This window comes from Coffea eugenioides, chromosome 4 (assembly GCF_003713205.1).
Source record: "Coffea eugenioides isolate CCC68of chromosome 4, Ceug_1.0, whole genome shotgun sequence".
NCBI lineage: Eukaryota > Viridiplantae > Streptophyta > Magnoliopsida > Gentianales > Rubiaceae > Coffea > Coffea eugenioides.
Window position 1 is genome coordinate 42,007,371 of NC_040038.1, and position 17,423 is coordinate 42,024,793.

The 17,423-nt window shown below is 33.9% G+C and overlaps 2 protein-coding genes and 1 pseudogene across 2 annotated transcripts; all 3 read right to left on the minus strand.

The window, feature by feature from the left end:
* Window positions 1–1,935: 1,935 nt before the first annotated feature.
* Window positions 1,936–4,929, minus strand: LOC113769402 (annotated as a pseudogene).
* Window positions 4,930–5,244: 315 nt separating this feature from the next.
* Window positions 5,245–6,516, minus strand: LOC113769403 (F-box/kelch-repeat protein SKIP11-like). Its single transcript, XM_027313851.1, has one exon. The coding sequence runs from the start codon at window positions 6,514–6,516 to the stop codon at window positions 5,245–5,247; it is 1,272 nt and encodes a 423-aa protein (XP_027169652.1).
* A 6,453-nt stretch (window positions 6,517–12,969) lies between these two features.
* LOC113769405 (F-box/kelch-repeat protein At1g74510-like) lies at window positions 12,970–14,639 on the minus strand. Its single transcript, XM_027313852.1, has 2 exons — window positions 14,465–14,639; window positions 12,970–14,381 (listed from the first exon to the last, which is right to left on the minus strand). The coding sequence occupies exons 1-2, from the start codon at window positions 14,637–14,639 to the stop codon at window positions 13,141–13,143; spliced, it is 1,416 nt and encodes a 471-aa protein (XP_027169653.1). The 3' UTR covers window positions 12,970–13,140.
* Window positions 14,640–17,423: the final 2,784 nt, after the last annotated feature.

The window sequence follows — 17,423 nt, forward strand, 5'->3', positions numbered from 1 at the left end:
AACAAATGGAGGGTTAATTCCATTTTGCAGCCTTCAGGTATAAATTGGAATATTTTAGTCCCTAAACTATATCCTGATTCTCACTTCAATCTCTAAACTCTTTATTTTGAGATTTTTGTCTATTGTTTGATTGGATATTCCTTCTGTGCCCTTACAAGATGCAACCATACTGCTCATGTGACTAACATTACGTTAGTTTTGCAGATTTTGTTAACAATTATGCTTAAGTAGGATGAGTGGAACTAAATGTCCCATTCCTGTTCAAGGATCAAAGTCGGAATTGAGATAAAGTTGAAAGGTGCAAAATGGAATTAACACACAAATGAACGAGTTAAAACAAACTCATACATTTCTGCTGTTTCTCTTTTGTTACCGATACCGCACTAACTTTTTGAAATTCCAAAATGAGAAAAAAGTTAACATCTCTAAGTTATACATTATGACCAAACAAACAACTTTTATTGCGAACCTTTTATGTTTAATTTGGCATACGTTGTGTCCGAATCTCCTATCATCCAGCATAAGTTAGGGTTAGATCTACTTTGCATTCTTAACTATACCTGAGTTTTAACTTTGATTACTAAACTTTAAAATTAATTTCAAATTATCCTAAAATATAGAACTTGTCCATTTTAGTCCCTAAAATATAAAATTTGTTCCAATTTAATTCCTAAAGTACATCCACTTAGGCATAAAATCTATCTTATTTTCTTAATGATGTTACTTAAGTGGGACAAATTTTATAACTTAGGGACAAAAGTGTCTCATTTTTAAGTCCAAGGACTAAAGTGAAAATTTAGGTATAATTGAAGGGTGCAAAGTGAAATTAGCCCGCATAAGTTGAGAATAGGTGGTTGTAATACGAATACACAGCAGTAACGACTAATAAGCTCAAGAATACTTTCCTTTTGATGTACAAAGGTGAAGATTATGAACCTTTATGCTTACGTGAAGTTTGTGAAGGTTATGAACATTTATGCTTATGTATAAAGGTGAAGGTGAAGGCTATGAACCTTTAACACCTTCTCTTTATGCTTGGTTGACAAGGATAGCTTGAATCACATCTTTCCTCATTGCCCTCTAGCAGTGCAGGTTTGGGCTCTGTGTTATCTTTACAGCAAGCTACATCTAGATAGGCCCCAAGTTTTTTCTTCTTGATTTCCTTCCCTTCTCCTTTTCCTGCCTGCGTCAGACATGGAACTTGTTGCTACTATTTTGTGGAGTTTATGGAATAACAGGAATGGGAAAATATTTGAAGGGACTTCTAAAGATCAACTTTCGCTAGTCTCTTTAGCAACTAGCTTTTGGAAAGATTGCCAAGAAGCCGTCCAGAGTTCGCTACATGGTTCTGATGTACCTACTTCAGCCCCTACATTTTTTAAAGGCCAACTTTGATGGAGGAGTTTTTCAAAACGAAGGCTGCTGTGGCATTGGAGTAGTTATTAGAGATAATTCTCGTAATTTCATAGCTAGACTGACAAGCCAAGTTGATGGTGTTTTATCAGTAAAGGCTACAGGAGCTTTAGCTGCTAAAACTGCATTTCATGTCCAACTTCAGCTTGAAGCTACAGATATTATCCTCAAGGGTGATTCTCAAGCAATCATTGAGAGCATTATTTCATTGGAGGATGATCAATTTGAGATAGGTCCAGTTTTTGGATGATATTTCTTGTACACTAGTTCATTTTGTCACTTGGGAAGCCAATTGGATCCCAAGAACTTAACAATGTTATGCATATAGCTGTTGGCTTGTCATGCAAAACATATGAGTTAAATGCTTCTAGGTGGGATTCTACTCCCCCAGACTTTTGTTATTTTCGCTCTTAATGTGGACATTAGTTGATAATAAAATCTATGGTTCTTTATCAAAAAAAAAAAATGTGAGCAAATTCGTCTAAGGGGAGTTGGTTGTCAGTCTTATTTATGCGATTTACATTATCTACTTGGATCACGCTTGGCCATCATGGAAGCAGGCTCAAATCTTGGTTCAAAGTCGCGAACGTGGTCCGAACAGTTCTACATCGGTTTCGGCATATCGATCGCTGTCTCGTCGATCGAGATGCAAATTTTTGAAATATTTAATATTTTAAAAAATATAAAAAATATGATAAACAAAAATAATTAAAAAATTAACAAAAATAATAAAAATTCTAGTTGATTCGGAAGGATTCAGCCATTTCTATTCCGTCTCGATCAAGTTTTCAGCCATTTATTATCTCGGAGTCATCTCGTCCCGATATCGGATCGGAAAGCCCCGTTCTAGTAATGACTCGACCGAGTCTTTGAACCATGGCTCAAATGCGCTGTTTGTAATCTCTGCAACTGATAGTTGCTCATGGTGTGCCTTTTCTGCAGAAATAACTGGTGCATAGGAGGAATGCATGAAATGGATGCGTGGGCATGGCACCAAGTTTGTTTGGAATTCAGTAACATCCACGTTAAGAGCACCATCAAAGCGAAGAGATGCTGTCAAGGAGGAGATCACCTGCATGCAAAAGACAGATTATGCTCGAAGACATCCATCAATCAGGGATCTTTTTTGGTCAGCTGATCTATTTCCCCATTTGACATCCATTTCTACTTCTAGTTGACATCAAATTCTAGAATTTTCAAAAAACAAGGCACAACATTACCAAAGATACCAGCAAGATAAATGAATGGACTAGCCCCGACATGTAGTGTTATTCCATATTTAACAAGTGCAAACAGCTTTAACTTTCAAACAGTAATAGGGGTGGCCAGAATAAATGTCATTATATTTCATACCTGTGAAACCAGTCTGTTCAGATTGATGTAGGTAGGCCTCTCAATATCCAGTGATCTACGACAAATATCATAAATGGCTTCATTGTCCAAAAGCATTGAAACATCTGTGTGCTCAAGGAGCGAGTGAGTGGAAAGAACGCTGTTGTAAGGCTGAACAACAGCTGTTGAGACCTGGGGAGAGGGACAAATTGTGAACCCAAGCTTTGATTTCTTGCCATAGTCGACTGAAAGCCTCTCCAACAGTAAGGAACCAAGGCCAGAGCCAGTTCCACCACCAACAGCATGAAAAACTAAGAATCCTTGTAATCCTGTGCTGTTGTGAGCTAGCTTTCTTTCTATTTCAACATTTATAGATAAATTTTTCTCAACGTTTGAATTTCGTAGTATTTTCTTTCTTATAGTTTTTACTAAGTTAAAATGTAACACGATATTTTTAATTTTTCTTTAGAAAAACACAAAAAGCCTCTAAAAAAAGATCCCGTGCAACTGCTATACTACCATCAATTCCACCACTTGGATTTTTACACACACTAATTTATAATGATAAAAATGCAACTTTCGCAAATTCAATGATATTTATCCATGCTGATCTAAGTATTTGTTGTGACAAATGTCCTTTTGATTTCTTTTGAGGTGGTTGGTGGGTTGGAGGTTTTTTTTGTGGAATTTTGGATTAATTATTTCCTCTCTCTCTCTCTCACACACACACAAGTATATATACTCTATGACACAGTCACATATAGAGTCAGAATCAATTTTAAAACACGTGTATGACATGCATGAGAAAATTGTGTTATTTCAATTAAAAAATAATAAGTAAATCCAAGAAAAAAGTGAGAATGGGAGGATAGACATCGAGTTGGAAAGAAGAACAAAATTTGCTTTAAATGAAAAAATTGGCCATGTGAGAATAGACATCGTGGCAAGAAGAACAAAATTTGCTTCAATTGCATGATGACAAAAGCAGTCGAGAAAAAGATGAATAACCATTGAAGATCGGTGAGATGAGCTAGTTATAAATTAACTCTATTGAAGCAGATTCCAAGGATGATTTCTTACATATATCCAAGTCTCTCAATCTACGGTGGGTTATAGATCCAAGTGGTACATTCTTGTACATTGATTGATCTTACAAATTCTTTTTTTACATGCAACTATAATACATTTGCAAGGAAATGATCCCTAGGCGTAATTTAGGTTGTGCAAAACACTCTCAAGACTTTAAAATTTTTGTGATAGCACCATTGACACCATAATTTTAGTAGTCATCAACACATACGAATGTTTAAATTGTTATTTGCGTTGTCTAATATCTATATCTATATTATATATAAAAGGAGAGGAGAGGGTTGGTGTAAACATTTTGTGTTACTTTATGTTATACCAAAAGCACCCTTTAAAATTAGTTTTCAAACTATTCACATTTCATCTTTTTTTTCCACCATAATTTCAATACAATAACTTCTTCCAATGTCAAACTATTCAGATTCTCTCTTTTTCTCCACCATAATCTCAAATACAATAAATTGCTCTAAAAATTGTAATTACAAATTTTCCAAATAAACAAATACACATGTACCATGAAATGTAATAACTTAATATGATGGAAAAAATAATCATATAGTTTTTAAAAATAAACACACACTTAAGGTGTACCAAAACCACTAATTTTAAAAAAAGTATGTGATTGCTGACAAAATAAGAAGTGAATAATTTAAATATTCAAGCATACAAGAAATACACAGTTACGAGAATTGATATTTGAGAATCATCTATAACAGTAAAAGATTTTCTATTTTCCTACACAAATTATAAGAAAACGTTTACATGCACACAATAATTTATGTGTATAGTAACCTAAATATCATGATTAACTAAAGTGGAATTTGTAATTTTTATCAGAATAAGCAATTAGAAATTATAACATCTTACAATAATATATATAAACTCAATAGAACAGTTTATATATATATATATATATATAATTAACACGTGGTATTAGCCCCAATCATTGAGATGTTCATCTAGCCTCTGATTGCATATATATACCTGCTGATTAAACCACTAAATGTGAACTCGGCAATTGCCAATCAGTGGAACTGTGAAACTTGTTGGTCCTTTAATCAGAAGGAGAAAGGAAATGTTTATCACCAGCTTTACCATATTTGAAGGATGACAATATACAAGCAAGAAAATACATAGAACAAAAGAAATCAGGCAATTTCAACATTTCTACATCAAATTAAGATATTAAAGGAAATTAGAATTGTCTATTTACATAGCATATTCCATTCTGTTTATTGAAGTTTTACAATATTTCACAGCTAAAAGATGCACCTAGTGCTCTACATTATTTGTCTATGCCTCTTGAATTTCTTTCAAGCTCTTGACTAGCCAAAATTTTTTTTTGAATATCAAATTAACAAGACATTTGAAAGTAAACATGTAAACTTTGAGTTGTTGCCAAATTAGGACACCTCAGCAGCGCATAACAGCGCAATTATACACAAAACTTCCAGAATGCTTTGTTCCCAGGAATGTCCACTCGAGGGGACCTTCATCTGGCTCCCAAGCATTGATATCTATGCACCCTCCATTCAATGCCCTTAGTCCACCGATAACCATTAGTTGATTACCACAGGCCCTGAATGCCAACCCCCAGCCATTCATAGAGGTTGCCTGTTCAGGCAATCTACCTATGGTAATCCACATATTTCTCTGCTTGTCATACTTCCAGACTTCCTTTTCATCGCAATAAGCTGCATATAACTCATTCTTCACCACTGCGAGCAGAGCAGGTGCTCTTGTTGTTGCAGGAGAATCATAAGTACCCTCTCTAGCACATTGAGGGTACATATCAGGAATTTCAAACCAGGTTCCTGTCCTTAAATCATATACCTCTCCACAGGTAAGCACCTTTAAGCTGGCTCCATCGCTTGCACTTGGGTTGCCTATTCCGACACCACCGATGACATAAAACTTGCTATCTATGAATACTCCTGAACATAGTTTTCTGGGTTTATGCATTCTGGGGAGAGTGCACCAACTTTCAGTCATTGAGTTATAAAGTTCGGCAGAGCTCAGTAAATTGCCTTTTGAGTCGCAACCACAAGCCACGATCGCAATCTCTCCAAGACTAGCAGAGCCAAACAGCCATCTTGGGATATTTGTCCTTACACCAAACGACCATGCATTGGTTAATATGCTGTATTTGTAGATCACTTGAGACTCTATTTCCTTTCCAAAGACAAGAAGTTCGGTGCCAACAGCCAGTGACTCCTTGTCAGAAAAAAGGAAACATTCGTTTGAAATCATTTTAGGCAAAGACATCCATCTACGGCGCAAAGGATCAAAAGCTTCCCATTCAAGAAGGCTGCAAGAAACATAAACCCAATGTTCTACAATACCCAGCTGCCTCCTCAACTTATAAAGATCCCCTCTTCGGATTAGAGACCTGAAACTCTGATTGAGTGAAGCGATAGTGCCATAATCTGCCCTCGAGCAGCGAAGTAAGCAATTAATTGAGAGATCTTGGCCAAGTTGGAGGACGAGTGAACTTGTATCAATATAATACCCATAGTGGACTTGGTCATCTTCTTGATCCATAGCTTGCCCTTGGAATGCTAGTGGCTTGGATGGTTTCATCACTCCAGTCTCTTCCTCGAGGTGCTTTCGCTTTGAGTTCCCTCCCTTGGGGCACTTTTGCTTTGAGCCTTGCCCTCGGAATGCTAGTCGCTTGGATGATTTCATCACTCCAGTCTCTTCCTCGGGATGCTTTAGCTTTGAGTTCTCTCCCTCAGGCCCTTTCGCTTTGAGTTCTCAATAGCAGAATGAGTATTAAAAACCCACTTGCTCTCTTCTTCACAGGCGCTTGCAAGTCCCGAGAGACAAGAAATGATGGCCCCTCCAATATGATGGCTGAAAGACTGAGAAATCTGAGAACTAAATTGGTCCAACAAAGTTAAGCCTGAAGACATCAGTCCAAGTGATATTAGTTAATGCTACAATCTGGAAAATAAATAAGCAAAAGAATACCTAAACAGTTTAGCCATAAATATATGATCTTTATTGAAAATTGGGATAATTACAATCTATATCTCTCTTTGATATGCTAAGAAGAGCAAATTCCATAACTATAAGACATCTAAAACAGGGAGTAACAAAGTGGATGTAATTGGTTCGGCATTGCATTTAAAAAGTGAACGAGACCCTCTGTGAGAAAACCATGCAACGCATCATGAAATACATGATTAGAGGAAAAATTTTCACAAACAGTCAGTTAAAACCCAAAACTCAATTTTGAAGACATTGATTGTTGGAGCAGTTCTACATTTTCAAGGAAACAGTTGAGTGTAAACTCAACAACAAGGGCATGAGCACACATCTTGATACAAGCACAAATAAGTGCTGACAATACTAGCATGTCTAGCTCCATGATGACTAGCTCCAAGTGCCAATCTAGATCTCTTTGCCATCGTCAATATCTTATATTTTTCCAAATCATCAAAACAGAAAAAATTGGAATTGAATAGGTAGAAACATGGTTATTTAAAGTTGAGTAGATAAAACAACAAACTCTAGAATCAACTATGGACGACAGTGAATGCTAGCCGAAAAGTTCCAATTATGAATAAGAATAAATTCCTTAAAGAAAGATTTAAATTCCATGAAATAAAGTCCAAATGCTAAAATCAACAGAAAGGATCTTATACATTGAAAAGAGCCACTAATGAATAAGAATAAATTCCTGAATTGGAAAATGATTTTGTACTTCTAGGGGAAAAATATTTTCATTTAAATTCCATAACACTAAACAAAATTTGGAAAACAACAAAAAGAATCTTCTACATTACTAATATAGACCAATCACCACAAACTCACAAAAGTAAGAAATCCATCCCTTCAAACTCAGTCTGGAAAAGGATTGAACTCCCAATATTTAAACAAAATTTAAATCAAAACAAGGATAAGGATTCAATATTAAATCCGAAACCAAATTAAAACCTGCATGCATGTACAGTGAAAGCCAATTCAATTCAACATGCCCTTGCAAGAGAAATTCAGACTAAAATCATACCACCGAATACCTATCCTGGAAGCAATTATAGCAACACCCAATTAAGGGGATAACAAGCAAATACTCAGAAATGAAAAAACAATCTCAAATTTAATAGTGATAACTAGCAGTCAAGAGAACACCTTTGAAAAATCCTACCAATCAAAAAAATAAAAAAATAGTGATACATGCAATAGGAAAATAAAAAAAATTAACATTGACATAAATTTGAAATAAAAGAATGATCATTATACATGAATTGCCCTCAATGGTCAGAATCTTTACATGCATTCCCTTCAAAATATAACCTAAAATGAAAAAGGGAAAAGAACTCACTAGGAATTATCTCATAACAAGAAAAACCTAAAAAACCAAACCAGAAAACTTACAGAGTAATCCGAGCATAGTCTTTCATTGTAACTACCAAAAAGAACAAATTTCTACTAAAAAACAGAGAAAGAAAAATGAATCGGTAGCTAAATTATTTTATCAGGGCCACTTTGGAAACTTCTTTTATTTGCATTTGAGGCCCTCTCAAATCTAAACTACAACAAGAAAAAAACAGTTCTCTCTTAGCTGTGATGAGAACTGAGGAGTGAGAAGAAGGAAGAAGAGTTGGATTTTTTATTGGATGAGTTGAATATTGGCTAGAAGTAGCAGTATTTGTAGTAGTGAACTAATGGGAAGAGGGAGACGACGGTAACTTGGGAAATGAGATGGCGGTGATAGCAAGGGGTTAAGATTTAATGGAAGATAATTTGATGGCCGTCATTTGCACGTGTAAGCATTTTTTTTTTTTTTGAAATGGTTGTCACCTTTTGGACCGTTCTTCCTTACCAAACTCCAAAAGAGTTCCATTCTCTGTACGGCTCTTCGTTTCATAACATTTCTTCTACACCCTAGCAACACACTATAATTTCCACTTTTCTCTTTTGTTTTTTCCTTTTGAGTGGATTTGATGTTCATTAGAGTGATCCTAATATGGTCTCTTTCCAATCCGATTACGTTGGTACCAAAATATACACGTTTCCTAATTTAGAAATCTATTTTCCTGTATGAGAATTATGATTAAGGCTTTTGAAGAATTATAATGTATTTGGCATGTATGGTCTTATGGTTTTAATTATTTACAAAAATTTCCCTATGTGCTATATTCGTTTAAAATGGTTTAGGTTACACAATATGAACTCGATTATTCTATATAATTAGGCTATGGAATACAAAGTGTTGATTAGATATCTATGCACGAGTTCTGTCAAAAATATACGGCTAAAATAGCTTATATAATATTTGTCATTTGCAAAGATTTAGGTTAAGAAATACGAATTGAATCACTTTACAAATTAGGTCATGGAATACAAAGCTTCAAAAAAAAATTCATGCTCGAGCTCTATTTGTATATAACAGTTAAAAATGACATGTAGGGCGATTTGTCGTATTTGTTTCTTGCACACAAATAATTGACCAAAATAATCAATAATTGATGATAGTTATTCCATCATTAAATAAAGTAAAACACCAAAATCGAACTTTATCGAACGAATTACTTTTATAAAGAATCTAAAATTCTATTGTATATTCTTCACGTAATAATTAATTGTTTCATGAGTTAATTGAAAAGAAATAATAATAATCATCATCGTCGTCATCATGAATATCAATTATTATGTGCTTAGAGCTCATAAAACTATTTCTGCAAAAGGAATTTTACTAATTTACGTACCTCTATGTTTGCAGCATCTCTCTTGCATGATAATAACAAACTATTTTTCCAGATTTTCCATTTAACTAATTTATTTATTTAAATTTCCTAATTTAGTTTTCAATTTCCTCTTGATGATAATTACCTTTCAGGTTAGGTAGGGCAATGATGCAATAACAAAGGCTCTCATGGTTTTAATTCTATACAATAGTTCTCAATCTTGTAATTCATTTGCAAAAATTAAAGTTGCAGAATATGAATTGTATTGCCTTTTAAATTAGGGTTTTCTAGTACCCAGTGCCAAAAACAAAACCATGCCTGAAATCTATTTGATTTATAACTATTACAATAGCATATATAATATTTGTCTTGGTTTATCTTTTATTTGTTTGTGAGTGAATGACTTGAAAATAGTAATTGATAATCAAGAGTCCAACCAGAAAATGTAAAACACCAAAATCAAACAAAATATCTAATGGTCTCCCTTTATACGAGCATCTAATAATTTTTTTTTCAGATCTCACAACGATTTTTTGGTTTAATAGTTAAAGAAGATAATAACCGTAATATATCTCAAAGATCATTTTCTTACAACTCGTAAAAACTACTTATGCAAAGAGAATCCTCAAACCTACAAGCCACTCCACTTGGTTGAATTTCACCATGATATATAGTTTTCATCATTTTGTTTATTCAATCACCAATTTGTATTTCCTAATTTAGTTTGCTATTTTGCATTTGATGATGATTTTTAGAGATTAGTAAATTTGCATGTATGGTCATATTTCTTTTTCTTGTTGTTAAAGTATATACAAAAGTTTCCCTATTTGGGAATTTACCTTCAGAGATTCAAGTTATACATAAAAACGGACTCAGCGTAAAGATTAAGTTATAGAATTCAAATTGTTGAAAAAAAAAAATCTTGCTCGACCTTAATAGCGATAGATTTGTTGAAGAACATTCTGTCATGAATTATTTGTTTTTTCTTTCCTTTTATGCACATATGGTAGAAAATCAACAATTCACTATCATGATTCTATCTTAATATAATTTTTAAAGTAAAAAGCCAAAACTATATTGTATCAAATGGACCACTTTTATAAGTGGATATAATATATTTTTGTTGTATTTTCATAATAATTATTTTCTTTACTAGTTAATTAAATTGAAATAATGTTCTTGATAACACTGATTACAAGCTTAGAAATCGTAAAAATGGTTTGTGTATAGAAATTCGAGTAATACTACTATACAAACATGGACATCTAAATAATTTTGTTTATTGATAAAACATTTTTGGGGTGAAATATCTAATGAGGGATTTCTAAGTAGAATTGTTGAACTTTAAAAATAAACATATATCATGTTAGGCATATTCTTCACAGATTCAATTTTTCATCTATCTTTCTTTCTTTTCACTTGAATATTTATGGATAAATTTTTCTTAATGTTTGAATTTCGTAGTATTTACTTTCTAGTGGTTTTGATTAGGTTAAAAAGTAACACAACGTTTTTAATTTTCCTTTAGAAAAACACACAACTTCACGTGAGCAAAAATCTCGTGCAGCTACTATGATACTACTACCAACAAATCCACCACTTAAATTCTCACATACACAAATCTGTGATGATCATAGATGCACGGATGAAGTTTCACAAATTCAATGATATTTTTCCATGCTTATCTAAGTATTTGCTGTGATAAATGTTATTTTGTTTTCTTTTGAGGTGGTTGGTGGGGTGGAGATTGCTTTTTTGTGGAATTTTGGATTAATTATTTCCTCTCACACACGCACTGTGACATGTTCACATGTAGAATCAAAATCGATTTTAAAACACGTGTAGGACATGCATGAGAAAAATGTGTTATTTAATTTACAAAATAATAAGTAAATCCAAGAAAAAAGTGAGAATGCAAGGATAGATGTCAAGTAGGAAAGAAGAGCAAATTTTGCTTTAAATGAAAAAAGTGGCCATGTGAGAATAGACATCGTGGCAAGAAGAACAAAATTTGCTTCAATTGCGTGACGACAAAAGCAGTGGAGGAAAGGATAGATAACCATTGAAGATCAGTAAGATGAGTTAGTCATAAATTAACTCTATTGAAGCAGATTCCAAGGATAATTTCTCACATAAATCCGAGCCTCTCAATCTTTGGTAAGATCTAGATCAAAGTGTACCATTCTTGTACATTGACTGATCTTACAATTTTTTTTTTACATGCAACTATAATACATTTGCAAGGAAATGATTCCTAGGCGTAATTTAGGCTGTGCAAAATACTCTCAAGACTTTAAAATTTTTGGGATAGCACCGTTGACACCATAATTTTAGTAGTTATCGACACATACTAATGTTTAAATTGTTATTTGCATCGTCTAATATCTATATCTATATTATATATAAAAGGAGAGGAGAGGGTTCGTGTTAACATTTTGTGTTACTTTATGTTATACCAAAAGCACCCTTTAAAGTTAGTTTTCAAACTATTCACATTTCCTCTTTTTTTCCACCATAGTTTCAATACAATAACTTCTTCCAATGTTGAACAATTCAGATTCTCTCTTTTTCTCCACCATAATCTCAAATACAATAAATTGCTCTAAAAAATTGTAATTTCAGATTTTCCAAATAAACAAATACACGTGTACCATGAAATGTAATAATTTAATATCATGGAAAAAATAATCATATATTTTTTTAAAATAAACACATACTTAAGGTGTGCCAAAAGCACTAGTTTTAAAAAAGTATGTGATTGCTGACAAAATAAGAAGTGAATAATTTAAATATTCAAGCATACGAGAAATATACGGTTAGGAGAATTGATATTTGAGAATCATCTATAACAATAAAAGATTTTCTATTTTCCTATACAAATTATAAGAAAACGTTTACATGCACACAATAATTTATGTGTATAGTAACCTAAATATCATGATTAACTAAAGTGAACTTTGTACTTTTTATCACAATAAGCAATTAGAAATTATAACATCTTAAAATAATATATATAAACTCAATAGAACAGTTTATATATATATATATATATATATATATAATTAACACATGGCATTAGCCCCATTCATTGAGATGTTCATTTGTATATATATATATATATAATTAACACATGGCATTAGCCCCATTCATTGAGATGTTCATTTGGCCTCTGATTGCATATATATACCAGCTGATTAAACCACTAAATGTGAACTTGGCAATTGCCAATCAGTGGAACTGTGAAACTTGTTGGTCCTTTAATCAGAAGGAGAAAGGATATGTTTATCACCAGCTTTACCATATTTGAAGGATGACAATATACAAGCAAGAAAATACATAGAACAAAAGAAACCAGGCAATTACAACTTTTCTACATCAAATTAAGATATTATGGGAAATCAGAATTGTCTGTTTACATAGCATATTCCATTCTATTTATCGAAGTTTTACAATATTTCACGGCTAAAAGATGCACCTGGTGCTCTACATTATTTGTCTATGCCTCTTGAATTTCTTTCAAGCGCTTGACTAGCCAAAATTTTTTTCTGAATATCAAATTAACAAGACAGATTAAAGTAAACTTGTAAACTATGAGTTGTTGCCAAATCAGGACACCTCAGCAACCCATCACAGCGCAATTATACACAAAACTACCTGAATGCTTTGTTCCCAGCAATGTCCACTTTAGGGGACCTTCATCTGGCTCCCAAGCATTGATCTCTATGTACCCTCCATTCAATGCCCTTGGTCCACCGATAACCATCAATTGATTACCACAAGCCCTGAATGCCAACCCCCAGCCATTCATGGAGGTTGCCTGTTCAGGCAATCTACCTATGGTAATCCACACATTTCTCTGCTTGTCATACTTCCAGACTTCCTTTTCATCGCAATAAGCTGCATATAACTCATTCTTCACCACTGCGAGCAGAGGAGGTGCTCTTGCTGTTGCAGGAGAATCATTAGTACCCTCTCTAGCACATTGAGGGCACATATCAGGAATTTCAAACCAGGTTCCTGTCCTCAAATCATATACCTCTCCACAGGTAAGCACCTTTAAGCTGGCTCCATCGCTTGCACTTGGGTTGCCTATTCCGACACCACCGATGACATAAAACTTGCCATCTATGAATACCCCTGAACATAGTTTTCTAGGTTTATGCATTCTGGGAAGAGTCAACCAACTTTCTGTCGTTGAGTTATAAAGTTCAGCAGAGCTCAGTAAATTGCCTTTTGAGTCGCAACCACCAGCCACGATCGCAATCTCTCCAAGACTAGCAGAGCCAAACAACCATCTTGGGATGTTTGTCCTTATGCCAGACGACCATGCATTGGTTAATATGGTGTATTTGTAGATCACTTGAGACTCTATTTCCTTTCCAAAGACAAGAAGTTCAGTGCCAACAGCCAGTGACTCCTTGTCAGAAAAAAGGAAACACTCGTTTGAAATCATTTTAGGCAAAGACATCCATCTACGGCGCAAAGGATCAAAAGCTTCCCATTCAAGAAGGCTGCAAGAAACATAGACCCAATGTTCTACAATACCCAGCTGCCTCCTCAACTTATAAAGATCCCCACTTCGGATTAGAGACCTGAAACTCTGATTGAGTGAAGCGATAGTGCCATAATCTGCCCTCGAGCAGCGAAGTAAGCAATTAATTGAGAGATCTTGGCCAAGTTTGAGGATGAGTGAACTTGTATCAGTATAATACCCATGGTGGCCTTGGTCATCTTCTTGATCCATAGCTTGCCCTTGGAATACCAATGGCTTGGATGGTTTCATCACTCCAGTCTCTTCCTTGAGGTGCTTTTGCTTTGAGTTCCCTCCCTTGGGGCACTTCTGCTTTGAGCCTTGCCCTTGGAATGCCAGTCGCTTGGATGATTTCATCACTCCAGTCTCTTCCTCAGGATGCTTTAGCTTTGAGTTCTCTCCCTTGGACCCTTTCGCTTTGAGTTCTCGATGGAAGAATAAGTATTAAAAACCCACTTGCTCTCTTCTTCACAGGCGCTTGCAAGTCCCGAGAGACAAGAAATAATGGCCCTTCCAATATGATGGCTGAAAGACTGAGAAATCTGAGAACTAAATTGGTCCAACAAAGTTAAGCCTGAAGACATCAGTCCAAGTGATATTAGTTAATGCTACAATCTGGAAAATAAAGAAGCAAAAGAATACCTAAACAGTTTAGCCATAAATATATGATCTTTATTGAAGATTGGGATAATTACAATCTATATCTCTCTTTGATATGCTAAGAAGAGCAAATTCCATAACCATAAGACATCTAAAATAGGGAGTAACAAAGTGGATGTAATTGGTTAGGTATTACATTTAAAAGGCGAACGAGACCCTCTGTGAGAAAACCGTGCAACGCATCATGAAATGCATGATTCGAGGAAAAAGTTTCCCAAACAGTTAGTTAAAACCCAAAACTCAATTTTGAAGACATTGATTGTTGGAGCAGTTCTACATTTGCAAGGAAACAGTTGAGTGTAAACTGAACAACAAGGGCATGAACACACATCTTGATACAAGCACAAACAAGTGCTGACAATACTAGCATGTTTAGCTCAGAGATGACTAGCTCCAAGTGCCAATCTAGATCTCTTTGCCATCGTCAATACCAAACACTTTTCCAAATCATCAAAACAAAAAAAAAATTGGAATTGAATGGGTAGAAACATGGTTATTTAAAGTTGAGTAGATAAAACAACAAACTCTAGAATCAACTGTGGACGACAGTGAATGCCAGCCGAAAAGATCTAGTTATGAATAAGAATATATTCCTTGAATTGGAAAATGTTTTTGTATTTCCAAAAAAGAAAGGAAAGAAAGATTTAAATTCCATGAAATAAATTCCAAATGTCGAAATCAACAGAAAGGATCTTATACATTGAAAAGAGCCACTAATGAATAAGAATAAATTCCTGAATTGGAAAATGATTTTGTACTTCTAGGGGAAAAATATTTTCATTTAAATTCCATAAAACTAATCAAAATTTGGAAAACAAGAAAAAGAATCTTTTACATTACTAATATAGACCAATCACCATAAACTCACAAAAGTGAGAAATCCATCCCTTCAAACTCAATCTGGAAAAGGGTTGAACTCCCAATATTTAAACAAAATTTAAATCAAAACAAGGATAAGGATTCAATATTAAATCCGAAACCAAATTAAAACCTGCATGCATGTATGGTAAAAGCCAATTCAATTCAACCTGCCCCTACAAGAGAAATTCAGACTAAAATCAGACCATTGAATGCCTATCCTAGAAGCAATTATAGCAACACCCAATTAAGGGGATAACAAGCAAATACTCAGAAATGAAAAAACAATCACAAATCTAATAGTGATAACTAGCAGTCAGAGAACACCCTTGAAAAATCCTACCAATCAAAAAAAATAAAAAAAATAGTGATACATGCAATAGGAAAATAAAAAAAAATTAACATTGACATAAATTTGAAATAAAAGATTGATCATTATACATGAATTGCCCTCAATGGTCAGAATCTTTGCATGCAATCGCTTCAAAATATAACCTAAAGTGAAAAAGGGAAAAGAACTCATTAGGAATTATCTCATAACAAGAAAAACCTAAAAAACCAAACCAGAAAACTTACAGAGTAATCCGAGCATAGTCTTTCATTGTAACTACCAAAAAGAACAAATTTCTGCTAAAAAACAGAGAAAGAAAAATGAATCGGTAGCTAAATTATTTCATCAGGGCCACTTTGGAAACTTCTTTTAATTGCATTTGAGGCCCTCTCAAATCTAAACTACAACCAAAAAAAAAAAACAGTTCTCTCTTAGCTGTGATGAGAACTGAGGAGTGAGAAGGAGGAAGAAGAGTTGGATTTTTTATTGGATGAGTTGAATATTGGCTAGAAGTAGCAGTATTTGTAGTAGTGAACTAACGGGAAGAGGGAGATGACGGTAACTTGGGAAATGAGATGGCGGTGATAGCAAGGGGTTAAGATTTAATGGAAGATAATTTGATGGCCGTCATTTGCACGTGTAAGCATTTTTTTTTTTAAAATGGTTGTCGCCTTTTGGACCGTTCTTCCTTACCAAACTCCAAAAGAGTTCCATTCTCTGTACGGCTCTTCGTTTCATAACATTTCTTCTACACCCTAGCAACACACTATAATTTCCACTTTTCTCTTTTGTTTTTTCCTTTTGAGTGGATTTGATGTTCATTAGAGTGATCCTAATATGGTCTCTTTCCAATCCGATTACGTTGGTACCAAAATATACACGTTTCCTAATTTAGAAATCTATTTTCCTGTATGAGAATTATGATTAAGGCTTTTGAAGGATTATAATGTATTTGGCATGTATGGTCTTATGGTTTTAATTATTTACAAAAATTTCCCTATGTGCTATATTCGTTTAAAATGGTTTAGGTTACACAATATGAACTCGATTATTTTATATAATTAGGTTATGGAATACAAAGTGTTGATTAGATATCTATGCACGAGTTCTGTCAAAAATATACGGCTAAAATAGCTTATATAATATTTGTCATTTGCAAAGATTTAGGTTAAGATTTAGGTTAAGTAATACGAATTGAATCACTTTACAAATTAAGTCATGGAATACAAAGCATCAAAAAAAAAATTCATGCTCGAGCTCTATTTGTATATAACAGTTAAAAATGACATGTAGAGCGATTTGTCGTATTTGTTTCTTGCACACAAATAATTGACCAAAAAAATCAATAATTGATGATAGTTATTCCATCATTAAATAAAGTAAAACACCAAAATTGAACTTTATCTGACGAATTACTTTTATAAGAGAATCTAAAATTCTATTGTATATTCTTCATGTAATAATTAATTGTTTCATGAGTTAATTGAAAAGAAATAATAATAATAATAATAATCATCAT

Coding starts and splice junctions, on each gene's coding strand:
- LOC113769403 (XM_027313851.1), bottom strand. CDS start 6,516: ATGAAATCATCCAAGCGACTAGCATTCCGAGGGCAAGGCTCAAAGCAA.
- LOC113769405 (XM_027313852.1), bottom strand. CDS start 14,639: ATGTCTTCAGGCTTAACTTTGTTGGACCAATTTAGTTCTCAGATTTCT. Junction 14,382..14,464: donor CGAGAACTCAAAGCGAAAGG/GTCCAAGGGAGA, acceptor TGGCATTCCAAG/GGCAAGGCTCAAAGCAGAAG.